The 17500-nt window shown below is 31.4% G+C and overlaps 6 protein-coding genes across 12 annotated transcripts; 2 read left to right on the top strand and 4 right to left on the bottom strand.

Moving 5' to 3' along the window:
• Positions 1-541: 541 nt before the first annotated feature.
• Positions 542-2047, top strand: LOC108565851 (farnesol dehydrogenase-like). 2 transcript variants are annotated; one of them, XM_017925516.1, is made up of 5 exons: positions 542-915; positions 1074-1177; positions 1232-1699; positions 1759-1896; positions 1959-2047. In XM_017925516.1, exons 2-5 carry the CDS (start codon positions 1082-1084, stop codon positions 1998-2000), a joined length of 744 nt encoding a protein of 247 aa, XP_017781005.1. In that variant the 5' UTR covers positions 542-915; positions 1074-1081; the 3' UTR covers positions 2001-2047. The 2 variants fall into 2 exon arrangements, with proteins under 2 accessions (XP_017781005.1, XP_017780996.1); XM_017925507.1 differs by lacking the exon at positions 542-915 and having other exon boundaries at positions 966-1177.
• A 4112-nt stretch (positions 2048-6159) lies between these two features.
• On the top strand, positions 6160-7241 carry LOC108565751 (farnesol dehydrogenase-like). The gene is made up of 4 exons (XM_017925348.1): positions 6160-6312; positions 6372-6824; positions 6879-7019; positions 7077-7241. Exons 1-4 carry the CDS (start codon positions 6217-6219, stop codon positions 7116-7118), a joined length of 732 nt encoding a protein of 243 aa, XP_017780837.1. The 5' UTR covers positions 6160-6216; the 3' UTR covers positions 7119-7241.
• LOC108565757 (farnesol dehydrogenase-like) lies at positions 7238-8624 on the bottom strand. Its single transcript, XM_017925361.1, has 4 exons — positions 8521-8624; positions 7677-8129; positions 7479-7610; positions 7238-7357 (listed from the first exon to the last, which is right to left on the bottom strand). Exons 1-4 carry the CDS (start codon positions 8614-8616, stop codon positions 7316-7318), a joined length of 723 nt encoding a protein of 240 aa, XP_017780850.1. The 5' UTR covers positions 8617-8624; the 3' UTR covers positions 7238-7315.
• Positions 8625-10330: 1706 nt separating this feature from the next.
• LOC108565862 (farnesol dehydrogenase-like) lies at positions 10331-11600 on the bottom strand. Of its 2 annotated transcripts, XR_001891190.1 has the most exons (5): positions 11468-11600; positions 10935-11387; positions 10737-10868; positions 10524-10647; positions 10332-10440 (listed from the first exon to the last, which is right to left on the bottom strand). XR_001891190.1 is itself a non-coding variant. In XM_017925526.1 (4 exons), exons 1-4 carry the CDS (start codon positions 11561-11563, stop codon positions 10606-10608), a joined length of 723 nt encoding a protein of 240 aa, XP_017781015.1. In that variant the 5' UTR covers positions 11564-11600; the 3' UTR covers positions 10331-10605. The 2 variants fall into 2 exon arrangements, 1 of the variants encoding a protein (XP_017781015.1); XM_017925526.1 differs by having other exon boundaries at positions 10331-10647.
• Positions 11601-12240: 640 nt separating this feature from the next.
• LOC108565825 (farnesol dehydrogenase-like) lies at positions 12241-15872 on the bottom strand. Of its 2 annotated transcripts, none has more exons than XM_017925482.1 (4): positions 15794-15872; positions 12623-13075; positions 12425-12568; positions 12241-12363 (listed from the first exon to the last, which is right to left on the bottom strand). In XM_017925482.1, the coding sequence occupies exons 1-4, from the start codon at positions 15848-15850 to the stop codon at positions 12322-12324; spliced, it is 696 nt and encodes a 231-aa protein (XP_017780971.1). In that variant the 5' UTR covers positions 15851-15872; the 3' UTR covers positions 12241-12321. The 2 variants fall into 2 exon arrangements, with proteins under 2 accessions (XP_017780971.1, XP_017780963.1); XM_017925474.1 differs by lacking the exon at positions 15794-15872 and adding an exon at positions 13487-13711.
• A 238-nt stretch (positions 15873-16110) lies between these two features.
• LOC108565810 (farnesol dehydrogenase-like) lies at positions 16111-17445 on the bottom strand. 4 transcript variants are annotated; one of them, XM_017925434.1, is made up of 5 exons: positions 17381-17445; positions 17197-17318; positions 16461-16913; positions 16258-16401; positions 16111-16194 (listed from the first exon to the last, which is right to left on the bottom strand). In XM_017925434.1, exons 2-5 carry the CDS (start codon positions 17290-17292, stop codon positions 16153-16155), a joined length of 735 nt encoding a protein of 244 aa, XP_017780923.1. In that variant the 5' UTR covers positions 17293-17318; positions 17381-17445; the 3' UTR covers positions 16111-16152. The 4 variants fall into 4 exon arrangements, with proteins under 4 accessions (XP_017780923.1, XP_017780933.1, XP_017780944.1 ...); XM_017925444.1 differs by having other exon boundaries at positions 17197-17307; positions 17381-17442; XM_017925455.1 differs by having other exon boundaries at positions 17197-17297; positions 17381-17439.
• Positions 17446-17500: the final 55 nt, after the last annotated feature.

The following is a 17500-nucleotide window of genomic DNA, read 5'->3' as shown; positions in this document are numbered from 1 at the left end:
AAAAATAGAAGAAAAAAGAAGTTACGCCCACAAATTCGATCCGTATATAAATGAAAGTTATTGGTGAAGACGAATTTATACTAACCGTGTGTACATTTAAAATAACAAGCTTTTTTTTCCTGTGCTCGTGTACTAAAGTTGGTACATTGACATACTATTATGTTTTATATAAAACTTATAAAAATCGAATGAAAATATATTTAAATATAAATCTAATTCTAGAAAAAAACTAGGAGTTCGGTTATTTAGTTGTTAATCCCCCATTTAGTAGTTATTTTTTTGTAACAAAAAGACTGAGACGCCAATTTTGGCTTATAATTATTGTATATAACGTAAGTATATTTCTCTCTGTCTCTAAATATTAAAACTGAAACTAAATAATAGATTCAGAACTCCTAACAAGATTGGAAAGTAAAAAAGTGCTATAAAATAAAATAGACAGTCATGCAAATAAAAGTGATTTTTATGATTTGTTTTTAATTACACTCTATAAAATAATGTTGTTTTTTATACTATATACCAGTGACTCTCAAAGTGTGGGACACGACAAAAAAATTATGATAGATCAATCATGGTTGTTTTTCTACACATACCCATTCTTGGGGGGGTTTCTGAGATTTTGTATGTCCAAAAGGGGGTTGCAGAATTTTTTTTTATCAAAATTTTTGAGAATCACTGCTATTACAATTCGGCAAGTAATGTAAAAGTAATGATTGGAAAGAGAGACGTTAATCATGTATAATTTTCTGTTTAATATAAATGGTTGAGCATTTTAATAATTGCTAGTTTTTAAATAAGTTAGTCGCAACACTCTAAGAAAAAGTAGAACTAATATTGTAATATCGACTACTGGTGTAGAGCGTATTTATTGTGAGTTTACAAAGCTTATAGATCAATTCAAGTGACGCAATTTTGGTAATTTCTGAAATACCTTACAATTTATATCCGTCATAGAATAGATTACAAATTATCTTATCAACTGTACCATTGTGTAATAAGTTTTTTTTCACAGTCTACTTTTCGCATAAAAGCGGGCAATCATTTCTCATTGCTAACAATCAATTCATTTGCAGCATCGGACATGGACCGTTGGGTAGGAAAAGTTGCTATAGTGACCGGCGCAAGTGCCGGTATCGGTGCTGCAATCGCCGAAGAATTGGTGATGTCCGGAATAAACGTAAGAATTTTGTCTTAATATAGTAAACGGAAGTTCAAATATATTGGTTTCCAGGTGGTAGGGATGGCGCGCCGCGAGAACAAGATGAACGAGATGGTCGAGAAATTCGGAAAGTATCCAGGAAAGTTTTACAGCCTGAAAACCGATCTGACGGTCGTCGAAGATATTTTGGCATCCCTGAAATGGGTCAAGGACAACGTCGGACCCATCCACATTGTGATCAACAACGCTGGATTCCTTGCGGAAGGTGGCACTTTCAATGGTGATTTGAGCGTGTGGAAATCGCAGATGGATTCGATGCTTTTGGCGCCTTGCATCATCAGCCAAGAATCTATTAAGGACATGATTGCAAACAATGTTGACGGACACATCATCAATGTGAACAGCATCTATGGGCACGTTATCAATCATGTGTATAACCCGGAAATGGGTATTTACCCAGCCATCAAGCACGGTATTAGTGCCCTCACCGAAACCACCAGACAGGAATTGGTCCTGAAAGGAAAGAAAATCAAAATTTCCGTACGTATATTTAAAAATTGATAATTAAACAGTATAATATATAGATTTTTTCTCTTCAGGCAATTTCACCTGGAATGACGGGATCCGAATTGTTCAACGGATACCCTGCCGAAGCTATCGCAAAAATTCCTCTTTTGAGTTGTACCGATGTTTCGAACGCTGTCATGTTCATGCTCAGTAGACCTCCGCATGTTCAAGTAAGAAAAAATTATATTGCATATCAATGTGTGCTAAGAAATATTTTTATTTTTGATTCTAGGTTCAAGAGATGGTCATTAAACCAATTGGCGAGATCGCTTAAACCAAACATTATTTACATTAAGTAATGTATATAATATAATTAATTACAATACTTTGTAACAATAAATATATTTAAGTTAATCTATTAACACATCGATTATTTCATAATATCCCAGAATGTAATAATTATTGGTAAATATTTCTAGACAATTGCGAAATAAAAACTAATTAAAATATTATTTTTTAATCATAATCAATCGAACATTAATTATTCATTCAAATTTTTGATTAATTTAAAAATTCTAATTCTAATTTAGTAGTATAATATACACAAAAAAATACTTTTAACAATGTATTAAACATAACAATTATTCTCTTTCCAATAATTATTAACCACTACACTATTTACTAAGAATGCATTATAAATAATATGAAAGTATTTAAATTATTAAATGTAATTCTAAAAAAAAAGTACACATTTTTTTTTAATACATAAATTTTCTCCTCAAGTATCTTTATGTGTGGTTTATTTTTGAATATATTTAGTTCATCAATTAGTCTGGTTTTAAACATGAGTTTAATTGATTACTATTAATAGAATTAGTCATTTATTTGAGCAATTCATACTTTATAGCAAATAATACAACTTGTTTCGCCCTCATAAGATTTTATCTCTGGCAGAGATAAATACTTCAATTATTTTGATAATACATATTACCTTTTTAAGTAAATTTTATCATCAAATTAGATAAAATTTAAGATGCATTTTACGATGTGCTACTTAAATGACCTACTATTTTTAAACAAAACTATCTCATAATCACTATTTACAAAACTAAATAAATTGTTTAAAAAATAATTAATATTTCAAAATGAAAAACTTACGAAATACTTATTTATTAAAAATAAAATGATAATTAATTAATTATGATAACTTCGATGCAAACATTCATCACATTGTATAAAAATATAACAACGATAATTAATAATTTACTTATTACTATTACACAGAGACTTCCACATGAACATGAACAAGAGTGAAATCCCCAAGTTCAGTGCCCGTTACCAGAATAGACTGGAAAACAGCGACACCCCCCACAGACTACAGAGACACAACACCCTCGACCTTCCCTTTAGAAACTAAAAGTTTATTTTATTCGTGAATTACATTGAATATCTTTTTAAGTTATTACTTGGTGTCGTCAGAATTATTTTTTATTTGGGTAGATTTGTTATCACAATGATTTTTAGTTAAATTTGAATTTGTTTGTTGGAAGGTTTCCGATGGGAAATCGTTCCGCTCCACGCTTATTTTGTTTCCTTTTCTGTTTTTTGTCTTATGGCCAAAAAAAATCCACTTGTTGCTAAAAAGTTGGCAATAAAGGATTATAAAAAAAATACTTATTCAGTTTATTTTTCATTTCTTTGTAATCAATGTCATTCATTTGTTGGTAAATATTTCTAGACAATTGCAAAATAAAAACTAATTAAAATGTATATGTATGTGCATTCAATTATTTTGAGAAATAACAAATTCAGCAAATTCAGTTCAACGACGTCCAAATATTATTATCTCTATTAATTGCCAAATTAAATGTATATGTACTTATCCCAATTATTAAATAAATCAAATTTCAAGTGGATTTTTTTTATCTACGCGACCGGAAAAAAGAAAGTCGAGTCATGTTTTTATTTTCAACCGATTTCTATCCAATCCCAATGATATGTATTCTTTAAAGTAATCTTACTCATATTATCAAAATAGTTGACCTTCTATTGTACATAATAATATAATTTGGAAATAAATTCTTTGCGATTTGCAATAATTTCTAAGAAACTGTGTAATAAGTAATATTATTAATTATCGTTGTTATATTTTCATAAAATATGATGTATGTTTTTATCGAAGATATCATAATTAATTAATTATCACTTTATTTTTAATAAATATTATTATAATATTTATTCTATTGAGTATGAAATAAAATGCTTTTATATATTTTGTACAGGGCGGAAATACTGAAGTCAAGTGCTCTTCGTATTTTTTTGTACAATATTCATATTGATAGTTGTTTCTGTTTCTATTTCTTCCACTCCTTAGGAGTATGCAACTTAGCTCGCACAACGGGGTGCATGTAGCCAATCAATGCCATATTAAATAAGATTAAACATTAAAAACAAAACATATATTAACTCTTCACGAACCGGGACCCGGCGATTCTTTTCACAATATGGAAGGTCTCGGATAGGTAGGTCAAATATTATGTGAATTGTTATAAGGTACCAGCAATAAATAAATATGTCACAAAAAGTTAAGTTATACAAAATATCCAACAAACCGATAAAAATAATTAAATATATAAAAATTCAAATAAACAACTTACATCACATATTCAAACAACTCAACCTGATTTTTTTATAAACTTTAAAATTACTCTGTAGATATTGCCTTCTTCCATTCTTAGCAATACTTCTATTGAGGTTGGGAGATTTACATTATTTGCTATCAATTCCTTCAACAGGACTTTCTTATGTATACTATTATTTGGGCATTCAAAAAATATATGATTTGTAGTGGCTATCATACCGCAAACATAGTCTGGAGATTCCAAAAGATTCATACGGAACAATTGAGCAGCCGATCTGTCATGTCCAGATCGCAATCTACTCAACGCCAATACTTCTTGTTTCTTAGTGAAGCCCATTCTCACAAACCATGGTTTAGTTCTCACTGCGGAATTCCATTCGAAGTATCTTCTCCCTCTGTTAGTTGATGCGTTACTGTATATGTATTGCCATTTTTGTTATTCGTCCTTGATAGCAATTGGATACAAATCGGTATATGCAATAGTCATTCTCCTTCCCATATGTCCCTCACTGGCCAGAGCATCTGCCCTTTCATTCAGCAGAACGAAGTCTTCGTGCCTGACCTTTCCAGCATGCCCAGTAGAGCCTTAATTTTAAATATAATAAAGTTATCCTTCGCTGAATACAGTGTGGATTCAATTGCATCCATCGCACTTTTTGAATCCGAAAATATCACAGCCTTTCTCCATCCATTCGACTCAATAATTCTCATAGCCCTATAAATGGCATACAACTCTGCCGAAAATATTGAGGACAATGGTGAAATGTACCCACACTCAGATATGTCCCTCTGATCTACATACAACCCATAGGCAGATGACCTTGGATCCTGTTAAACAGAACCATCTGTGTAATTATGAACATGGTCTTTCCATTGTGTGTTTAAAAATAAAAGGAAACTCTGGGTGATTTGTTGCATTGGTACACTATCATTACATCTATTCATAAAATCAACCCTGTTCCATTTTTTAAAACGAACATTCACAGACAAATTAAAATAGTCTTGAATCGACGAATTGTATATCAGGTATTCCCATCGGCTCATTACGTTGTATGCTTTGATCAGTAAGGGCATACCTTTACTTGGCCAAAAAGGCTTAGCACCAAATAAAAATGCCGCTCGCCGTATCGCCTTTATCACAGCTGTGTTATCTTGAGCCAAAATCCTACAAATATATTTTTTGGAAATGGTAATATTGATAGTTATTCCATCAAAAACAGAGGTACTCAACTTTTTTGCAACTCATCCTAACATATTTGTCTGTAGTTATTCTGCACTCCATTTGCTAAGAGTTTCTCGTTTCTCATCTTGTATCTAAGATGACAGCTACCATTTCACAATCCATTAAAAACATAATGCTATCCAATTTTGGGTCATGGCCCAATTGGTTGAGAATCGTTGTTCTATAATATTTAAAGAATTAATTCGCCTTCTTTTACAAAATATGAAATGATATACAGGTAGCCGTCGTTTTACGCCGTCGCAAATCGAATCGGCTTAAAATGAACCATTATTTACAGTGAGGTAACTGTAGGGTTTAGTACTATATAAATGTAAAATCAGCAATTAAAAAGCGTTATTTTGCAGCGGTATTATTGTGATGTAAATCGAACCGGTGTAAAACGACGTTTACCTGTACCCCGGTTTTTGTTTACAATTTTGTGAATTGTTTATTTTAAACAATACGAAATTTTACATATTTATAAGACATTATTTTAAGCATTACCATTTATTTGTTTGCTACATTTGCTTACATGATTACAAATTGAAACAACATAATGTACATGTTCAAGGTTTTATTAATTATTATTCATTTAACTCCCCTTCTGGCATATATAAGTGGCAATGGTTAGATAAATGAGCGTTAAATCGTTTTGTCCTGTTACAAATTGCTACACTCTTCAGCGAAATGGATCGTTGGTACGGAAAAGTAGCTGTGGTAACTGGAGCGAGTTCTGGAATTGGAGCAGCAATTGCCGCAAAACTGGTAGAATATGGAATGCAGGTAAATGACGATAATAACACCGAATAAGCGTTAAATAAATGAGAATTTATATTTTTAAGGTCGTTGGGTTGGCAAGAAGAGTTGAAAGAGTCGAAGAAGCAGCAAAAACTTTGACAAATCTTCCTGGAAAACTGTATGCCTTCAAAGTAGACATAACTCAAGATTCGGATATAATCGCAGCCTTCGAATGGACAGAAAACAATTTAGGTCCGATCCACGTGCTGATAAATAATGCTGGATGCACCAGGAGGACGAACCTGATCGAAGGAGATGCCCAAATGTGGAGAGATATTATCGGCACCAATTTGATTGGAGTGTGCGTGGCTACGAAGGAAGCGGTGAAATCAATGAGGACCAACAACATAGACGGTCATATTGTCCATGTGAACAGTGTCGGAGGTCATCGAATTCTGTACTTTGGTAACATGTATTCACCTAGCAAGCACGCCCTAACCTGCGTCACGGAAATCATGAGGAAGGAACTGCTGGAGATTGGCAAAATCAAAGTTTCAGTAAAATCTATAACTTGTCCGATTACTTCGATTCATTAACGCATTAACTTTTAGAGCATCAGTCCGGGTATAGTCGACACCGAAATGCTCGAGAAGACTTACACCAAAGAACAGATAGAGCTTCTTCCGAGATTGGATCCGCAAGATATCGTTGATGGTATCGTTTACATCCTCGGGACAAGACCCAATGTGCAGGTAAATTATATACTTTCAACTTATTTAATAATTGACTTTTAAAATATTTTTCTTCAGGTGCACGAGCTTATAATCAAACCAATTGGAGAACAGGTTTAAATCTGAAACAGCATATTGATAATTTGATAAATCAATATTTTGTAAACACTTGACTTTCTCAAATCTTTATACATTTTTCTATCATATTAGATCAATATAAAACACTTCAAGTATGTGTACAAATTGTATTTTATTCATTTTATTACGTTTTAAACATAACAATCGTTCTTTGACAATTAATAATCTAAAATCATTAATCAATGCGTTTCGCCAACAGGTTTTATGATCATTTCATGTACCTATAAAAATAAAACAACACAATTAACAATGATCTTATTATTATAATAAATTTCAATTTCAAATTTGTAAAATCCCATTAAAAAATAAATTTAATCATAACAATTTTTTTTTTATTTTTACCTGAACATGTGGAGGAGTGCTAAGAACAAAAACTATTGCATTGACAATATCGGATGACATTAATCTGGGTACTTCTTTAGGTATGTGCTGGGCGGCATTTATTTCTGTCTCGGTGAATCCTGGGCTGATGCTCTGTACGAAATAATTTATTTGTTTCATACTTTTTGTTAAAGCAAAATTAAATGCTTGTGTACTTACGGAAACTTTAATTTTACTATTAAGTTGGTTCAATTCGTGCCTCATCACTTCTGTGATGCAGGTAACTGCGTGCTTGCTAGGCGAGTACATGTTCAAGTATATGTTCTTATGGCCTGCAATACTGTTTATGTGGATAACATGTCCATCTATGTTATTTTCTAACATGGAATTTACAGCTTCGCGTGTCGCCAAACAAAGACCCATCACGTTCGTGTCCATTGTTTGCCTCCAGATCTGTTCGTTTCCTTTAATGAGCATGCCTTTTTTAGCAACCCCCGCATTGTTGACGAGTATGTGAATAGGACCCAACGTGTTGACGATCTTCTTAAAGGTCTCGACAATTAACGCATCGTCGGTCATGTCGCAATAAAATGCGTGCAGTTTTCCTTTGCATCCTTCTAATTTTTTAGCATTTTCTTCGATCCTCTCCACTCTTCTAGCCAATCCAGCTACCTGCAAAGATCCAGTAATAAATTAAATACAGTCGATTCCGCTTAATTGGGACACCTTAACCGGTGTCCCAGGACAGGTTATAAGGGAAAAATCAGAAAGAACGAAAACAAAACTAAGAAAATATTCCGCTTTTGTTGGACAATATTCCGTTTTATATCCGTTTATATACGGATACATACGAATAGTTTTGTGAATTATTTAATTTTATGTAATTTATTAAATAAAATATTAAAAAACACTAATGCTGTTATTACTGTGGAACTTCGGATAATTGGGCCAGCCGCTTAATCGGGACACAATATACTAGTCCTGATATGTCCCGAATAAGCGGAATCCATTGTATAAGTAAAAATACAATATATTAAGATCATTCTTTGATCTTCAGTTATACCTGCAATCCTTGACGAACTAAATTTTCGACCAGAGCTTCTCCAATTCCCGAACTGGCACCAGTCACTACGACCACTTTTCCATTCCATCTCTCCATTGTGCAGTTTGCTTATTCACTGAAGTAAGAAATTGCAAGCAGCGCAATATATTTAATCCAATTAACAATTAAACACAAGTATAGTGGGGAATCTGAATGCATGGAAAATATGTACCGGACGATAAGATTTATCTTATTTTTTTAATTTAAGCTACTTTATTTAACACCTAGAAATTTTATATTTTGTATTATAACTTTACCGCTACTTTTCAACTAAATAGTAATAATGTTCAACATTGTACTATTAGAATTAGTCTCAAGTACAAACAATTATTACAATTGTAATATTTTATAGTTTTTGCGAAAGCACGAATTGATCATTACAAAATTATTTTTATTTTATAATTATTATTGTATTAAGGTTTTATTTTGAATATTTTTTCTGTTGCAATAATAATAATTGTTTTATTAAAAAAAAACTGTAAATGTAAATAATTTAGCAATATTTATTTTAATTTTTAATTGCGTAAAATGTTGACCTTGTGCGATTATTTAAAAAAACAATAATAAGTCTAAGTTAAAATAAACAGTAAACAAGTAACATATTCTAAGTAAGAACCAGTACTGAATACATAAAACATGTTGATAAGTTAATGTAGGTAAATATACCTGAATGCAAATACAATTTTCGACAATGTATCAATTGTCGAATTTTTATGTATTAAATTGCGGTGACAATCGAAATCCCTACAACCATATTCCAGACAGTATCAAAAAGTCGACAGTATCTTTTATTATTGAATATAGAATTATTTATAATAAAACTTAACATTAAGAAATAATCTAAAATATAATTAAATTATTAATTATTACTATTTATTATTAACACTTTAACTGAAAAATATTTACAAAACTGGCTGCATAAACACAAAAATGTATTTATTTATGAATATAGTGAACTACAATACATTTCAAAACTCTGTAAATACAAATAACACAATATTATCATCAAAAACATATTTTACGGTAAAATGAAAAATTAAATCGAAAATATGAATAATTTGTGCCATACATTTTGTAACAGTCCTTTATACAAAGTCGTATTTTACACTCGGGTTGTATCATATTTTCTTTTTTTTTCACCTCAAACAGTATTTGAACATACATAGCAAATTCTTAGTCTTTTTTGTGTACTTTCAGTAGTTAATATTCCATCATTAACTGGTAAATGTCTTTTCATGAAATTTACTACACCTAAATTATAAATGGTTTCAATACTTTTCGGTCCAGCTGCAAAGTTCCATGTTTTTGTAAAATTTGTCTCGTGACATTTCTAATAATAATTATTTTTATAAGAAATTTTATAAGAAAATTGCAGCACTAAACGAAATATTACTACTGCACCTACATTCGGAAATAAAATGTGAATAAAATAAATGCAGTCAATACATCTAGGTAAAATAAATAGCTCGATATATAAAATATGTATAACAAAACACATTATAAAAGATGATAAAATAATCATTAAAGAGAACAAATTTTACAATAATATATAGAATGGTTAATAGGCGACAACCGTATAATTCCGCATAATTCATCAAATCGCTTATTGACGAGAGCCGTACCTGACGACAGCCGTAGGTTTATTATCGAAAACAAATACAATAATAATATATTGTTATTAATAATAAATAACAACAATTAATAATCTAATTCCATTTTATATAATTTCTTATTCTTAAAGTTTATTATGAATAATTCAACAAAATCAAATCAAATAATTATTGAAAGTCGTTAACTAATATCGCTCGTAGTTTTTTGGATTTGGTGTTTGACTTTTTGAGATTGCCTCGTTTCCTCTTCCTCTGCTCCCATACGCCATCCCTAGGCCCAGAAAAGCATGATGAATTTTCGGAGCTTTCCACCTCCAGTTAAATTAAAAAAGGAGCAAATAAAATATATATTACCGCGTCTCGAACTGAAGTGTTGTATTTTATTCATTTTACTACGTTTTAAACATAACAATATTTCTTTCACAAAAACCATTAATTAATATATTTCTCCAACTGGTTTTATGATCAGTTCATGGACCTATAAAAAATAAAATAACACAATTAAGAATGATTTAATTTTAAGTATATAAATTTAAACATAACAAAAAAATGATTTATTATTTTTACCTGAACATGCGGAGGAGTGCTAAGAACAAAAACTATGGCATTGACAATGTCGGTAGGCATTAATCTTGGTGCATCTTTAGGCATGTTCTGTGCGCCATCTAGTTCTGTCTCGGTGAATCCTGGGCTGACGCTCTGCAGGAAATAATTTGTTCGTTTCATATTTATTGTTAAAGATAAAATGAATGGTAGTGTACTTACGGAAACTTTTATTTTACTTTTCAGCTGATTCAATTCCTGCCTCATCACTTCGGTGATGCAGGTAAGTGCGTACTTGCTGGGCGAGTACATGTTCAAGGGCAACATCTTATGGCCTACAATACTGTTTATATGGATAACATGTCCATCTATGTTATTTTCCAACATGGAATTGACAGCTTCGCGTGTCGCCAAACAAAGACCCATCACGTTCGTGTCCATTGTTTGCCTCCAGACCTGTTCGTTTCCTTTAATGAGCGTACCATCTTTAGTAATCCCCGCATTGTTGACAAGTATGTGAATAGGACCCAACGTGTTAACGATCTTCTTAAAGGCCTCGATAATTGTCGCATCGTCGGTCATATCGCAGTAAAATGCGTGCAGTTTTCCCTTGCATCCTTCTAATTTTTTAGCATTTTCTTCGATCCTCTCCACTCTTCTAGCCAATCCAGCTACCTGCAAAGATACAGTAATAAATAAAATATAATTAAAAATACTTTATATTAAGATCATTCTTTGATCTACTTTAGTTATACCTGCAATCCTTGACGAACTAAATTTTCGACCAGAGCTTCTCCAATTCCTGAACTGGCACCAGTCACTACGGCCACTTTTCCATTCCACCTCTCCATTATGCAGTTTGCTTATTTACTGAAATTAGAAATTACAAGTAGCGCAATTTATTTAATCCAATTATCAATTAAACACAATTATATGATAAAAATTAGATAACATTATCGTCTACTAGATATTGCTATCTTATTTTTTTTATTTAAGCTTCAACTTACCAAAATTATGTAACCTTTCTATATAAAATAAAAACTAATAATGTTCAATATTGAATTATCTACATAAACCAGAATTAAAATTAGTCTCAAGTACAAATAGGTGTTACAATGTATTTTACTACATTTTTATATATTAAAATGATATGTTGCAAATGTCATATAAATACATTTTTATATAATTAAACAAAAAAATATAGGCAAATTTATAAAAGTAGGTGGAGTAAGATTTTTTTTAATCGTATAGTTTGCTTAAAATTAACCAACCATAATTTTACTTAACTGTTCTCAGATACAAGTAAATAAGTTTAGTTATCCGCATTTCAATGTAAGCCTCCGATGATGGTCGTGTATTAACTATGAAACAAGATGGTTTGGGTAGATTTCTAGCCAGTGGTGGTAATTCATACAGGCTTTGCATAGTTCTTTTTTAACAAGGATGATGTTGGATAATGTAAGAAATATTACCCTACATAATTTCAGGCCAAAATCAAGTGGCGAAAAAAATAAAAAGTTCGTATAACTAAACTTTAATAATTTTATTTATATAATAGTCCTTTAAATAAAGAAACGTATAAAAACAAAACATACAAGTTCATCTTCCTTTAAAATGCCTCGCCCACTGGTTTTATGATCAACTCATGTATCTGAAAGTCAAGAAAATAATGTTTAAATCTGATGCGAGATTACTAATTTTAGAATCAATACCTGGACGTGAGGCGGAGTACCAAGAATGTGTATAATGGAATTGGCAACGTCTTCTGGATTAAGCGCTGGCATATCGTCGGGTATGATTATTTCATCGCCTTGCAATTTTAACATCTCCGTGTCGGTCATTCCGGGACTAATGCTCTATAAAGTCAAGCATCAAGTATATTGGTCTTAAATTATGTAACATGTACTCACGGAAACTTTGATTTTGCTCTCTGCGTTCAATAACTCTTTCCTCATCACTTCTGTAATGCTCGTAACAGCAAACTTACTCGGAGAGTACATGTTATTTGAATAGACCGTATGTCCAGCAATGCTATTCACATGGACTATATGCCCGTCGATACTGTTGGCTTTCATGGATGCGATTGCTTCTCTTGTAGCAAGGCAAAGGCCCATCACATTCGTGTCCAGAACCATACTCCAAATACTGTCATCCCCATCGATTAAAGTAGTATGTCTGGAGACGCCGGCATTGTTGATGAGAATTGAAATTGGTCCAACGGTGCATGTAATCCATTTGAATGCGTTTATGACTTCCTCCTTCTTCGTTATATCACATCGATATGCATGCAATTTTCCAGCTTTACCAACCAATGCCTTTGCTGATTCCTCCAACCTTTCAACGCGTCTTGCTAGACCTACCACCTAGACATACAACAAAATTATTATGATGTTAGATCATTACGATCTACAACTTGTATCAGATATTATGTTTAATATTGACCGAATTAGTTTGTAAAAATTTAAGGTTAGATTGGATTAGCTGTTAGGTTAGGATTAACAGTCATACTCGATTTTATGATAGTTTCTGAAACAAGAGTTATGCCTCGATTTAATTTAGAAAATTTAAGTGTGCCGTGAAAATGGAGAGTTTAACTATAGGTTCAAAGGTTCAACTTTCTTTGAAATAGTTAGCATGTAAGTCCAACATATTATGACTTTTGAGATTTATCACATTAATTCAAACATCAAAGCATCTTGATGACACAATCACAATTTCACTAACATAAATTAAATGTAATATTTTTTATAAATACAATTAATGATTATTATTACCACAACTCCAAGATCAACCAATTTCTCAGCTAAGGTAGCTCCAATTCCAGAACTGGCACCGGTGACTACGCAAACTTTTCCAATCCAACGATCCATTTTGACTTATTACCAGACCTTAACACCTTCACCGATTATATATATATGTAAAATTTTGGTGATATAATATTATATCAACAATGGCCTTCGTATAAAACAAATAATTTAAACACCTGAGAATTCGTTAATCACTGCGAACGTGTGCTATATAGAGCGCTAAAAATTAAGTATCTTGTATATACGAGAGATAATATTATCAACATAGAAGTGATAATATATTTTTCTAAAGGAACAATTCTGATTTCAAGTATATATATTATTAAAAAAATGAGATAAGGCACTTACACTTAAGTTTTAAGAAACATTATAATATATTCAGCAACGATAAAAGTAAGTCAGAGTTTAAATAATTAACACTTAATAAATCACTGTTAACAAATTCTTAAAACAACTTTTCTTAGACTAATTTTGTATTTGAAATTGGTCGTATTTTATAATAGAGGATTGACCTAGTGGGGGATACAATCTTTAGAAAAGTATCCCAACACTTAATGATTGTAGACGAATGTACATATTTGCATTTACTATCAAGTTGGCTTGTATAGAGTTTAGAATTTGTAAGTAAATCATTAAATAGTGATTAGCCGTGGACGCTTTCCAAAGTGGAATTATTGTAAGTTAATAATATATTTTCATATCATAGGATGTTGGAAATTATTTTAATTTGAAAAGCTTTTAATTTTATCTAATGTAAAGGTTAGGTTTACATCTCATTCTTCTCATGTACGGTCTTGGTGACCATCAATATTTGCTTGGGTGAAACTTGAATATCTGTATCATAGGCCAAGAGTGGCCAAACTATGGCTCGCGAGCGGCACATGACTGCTAATAAATATAATATTTTATATATTTTATTGTTTTTATACCAAAAACTTTAGGTGCAGCTCCCAATATTTCTGGCCACCCCTATTATTGTCTATATTAATTATGTAAAGAAATTGGTGGTACCTAGGATTACCACCTATTTCTTTACTAGCATTTTTCTTTCCCCAAATAGTACTTATCAATAATATACCAACCACTGTTAACTTAGATACAAGATGCATACTATCGTTCTGTTGTGAACATTCGAATATATATCAAATGTGAGGTTTCTCTTGACATAAATACATAAATAATGCTATTTATAGGCAAGTAAACGTGTATACTTGTGAGCAGGGCCGGCACTACCAAGTGTGCAAATTGTGTATTTACATAAGGCGGTACATAGCAAGAGCTTGAAATTGTTATTAATATACACAAAATTGTTATACGAAGGGAGGATAACAAGAGTCAAATACATGTCTTGCTTCATCATTCTAAGCTTATAAATGAAATATGCATGTATAAACTAATACGTGACCTTAGTCACTAAAGTTTGATTAGATATAATATATTTTATACTATACAAGTAATTTTAATTAGAGATTTGTTTGTAAATCAATTGCTTCAAAATATTTATTTTTTGATAAAAATATCTGATTTACTAAAAATACATATTTCATCGTAGTTTACACTAACGGTGACATTTTAAGTATTCCTGATCTTACTGAAAACAGTTTTTCCTTTGACATATCAACCAAATTAATGAATAACTCCTTTTCCTGGACATTTCCTAGAAAATTATTATAATGCCCAACTAGACATGTTCAAAAGGCGATACATTACGTATACTTCTGCCCCTCAAAGAGTTCAGACTAAACGTTGTATCAGCAGAGTAAAAACTTGCCATTCATATTTTTTTTTCAAACACGCACGTACATCATTGAGCTTTTCTATTTCATAAATCAGCAGGAAGTTCAATCTGTTTCTTTAGTATCGATTGTTTAAATATTGTTTACAGAGTTTTAAAAAAAATCACTGTATGCATCTTTTAGGAAAATTCTTAAATGATAATAGTATGATCATATGTGATGATTATATGATATGATGATATATAAAAATCCAAAATAATAACACGAAATTGAAATATGTTTTAAACGAGTGCCAGTAACAAATGAATACAAAATGTTGATAATATTATGAGACTTTTATGAAGAAAAAGATTATTATCCTACAATTGGATAACAAATGCATTGATGAAAACATATTTTGATTAAACTATATCCAACTGAACTAATATAATAAAGATTTGATGTTTGAATAACTTGAAATTAAATCAAAATATTTCAGGAAATATTGTTTATTGTAAAGGTCGAACAAAGAATAACTTTTTGCTCGACGCATCCTTACCAATATTCGAGTAATCCTCTCAAAGATCTCCTTCACTCCAAAACCAAAATAGTTCATCTGTTCCGATATATCTTCTTTTCCTTGAAATTTAAATCCAAAGAGTCCAATATTGCCTCACTTTCTAGATTCTCTATTACTTGAAATCCAAATATTCATCCCAAATTTAAATATACCACATTAACCCCTTTACAACAGCTAATATCTATAATTTAAAGTCCTCCCCGTTTCCATTCGTCTTATTTGCATATATCCTGTTGTATATCGACCTATGATCTAGGTCGATAGTTCTATGGTGTGATTGTTTTTCTTTATATTGTATTTTATTTAGTTATGTCTATTATTAATTGCAGAATAATTATTCAAAAAAATTCACCAATTGGTTTTATCATTAAGTCGTGAATCTGAAAGTAAAGAGAATGCGATCTGAACATTTAATATGCATATGGTATAATTGTTATAATTACTTGGACGTGAGGTGGAGTACCAAGTATGTGCAGAATGGAATTAGCAACGTCTTCTGGCTTAAGTAACGGCAAATCTTTAAGGGGTGTGTCTTCATACCTATTTTCTTTTAATATATCTGTATCGGTCAATCCGGGACTTATGCTATGTAAAGTAATATATACATAAGATGAACCTTAAAGCTAATGCAAGATCTGTAACTCACCGAGACTTTTATTTTGCTTCCTGCTTGCATTAACTCTTTCCTCATAACCTCTGTAATGGAGGTAATAGCAAATTTACTCGGAGAATACATGTTAGCTAAAAAGGATGAATGCCCACCGACGCTGTTCATATGCACTATATGCCCGTCGATGCCATTAGTCTTCATTGATCTAACAGCTTCTCTTGTAGCAAGACAGAGTCCCATCACATTCGTGTCGATAACCGTGCTCCAAAGAGATTCATCTCCATCGAGTAAAGTAGTATGTCTAGCAACGCCAGCATTGTTGATGAGAATGGAAATAGGACCAATTGTGCTTGTTATCCATTTGAATGCGTTTATGACTTCTTCATTCTTCGTTATGTCGCATCGATATGGATGAAATTTCCCAACTTTTCCAGCAAATGATTTTGCTAATTCCTCCAATTTTTCCATACGTCTTGCTAGACCGACAACCTACATATAGAACAAAATTATTTCCTAATTATTTTGCACGTATTTTAGTTTCAAAATTGAAAATTCTGTTATTACTCGTGTCAGGTGTCCCAATTTTAAGTTTCTTGTCCTGATGTCTCAATTAGATCTTTCGAGATATCCGTGAGATTATTTTTTTGATTTTGATTTATGACATCGATTTTTGTTTTTTTTTTATAAAATTAAAATTTTGAAATTAAAAATTAGTATTTTTTTAATTATTTATATAGTTTTAATACCTAAATAAATGAATTATAAATATTACCACAACTCCAAGTTCGACGAGTTTCTCAGCCAAAGAAGCTCCAATCCCAGAACTGGCTCCGGTGACCACGCAAATCTTTCCAACCCAACGATCCATTTCAACTACTTACAACTAAACATACACTTCAGTTTTCATTAATATTTCATATAAACATATTATTATTAAAGTAACAATGATAACTTACCTTGAAAAATATGAATTTCTGGTTCAAAATGTGTTTAGTGCAAAATGCTAACACATAATAACTATATTTAATTAACACTCCAACTATGAACGTTCAAATTTATATATATAATTGGTGTAA

The sequence above is a fragment of the Nicrophorus vespilloides genome, unplaced genomic scaffold (genome assembly GCF_001412225.1).
Source record: "Nicrophorus vespilloides isolate i.1.1-1 unplaced genomic scaffold, Nicve_v1.0, whole genome shotgun sequence".
NCBI lineage: Eukaryota > Metazoa > Arthropoda > Insecta > Coleoptera > Silphidae > Nicrophorus > Nicrophorus vespilloides.
Note: the sequence above shows the minus strand (reverse complement) of the source record. Positions and strands in the feature narration are given on the sequence as shown.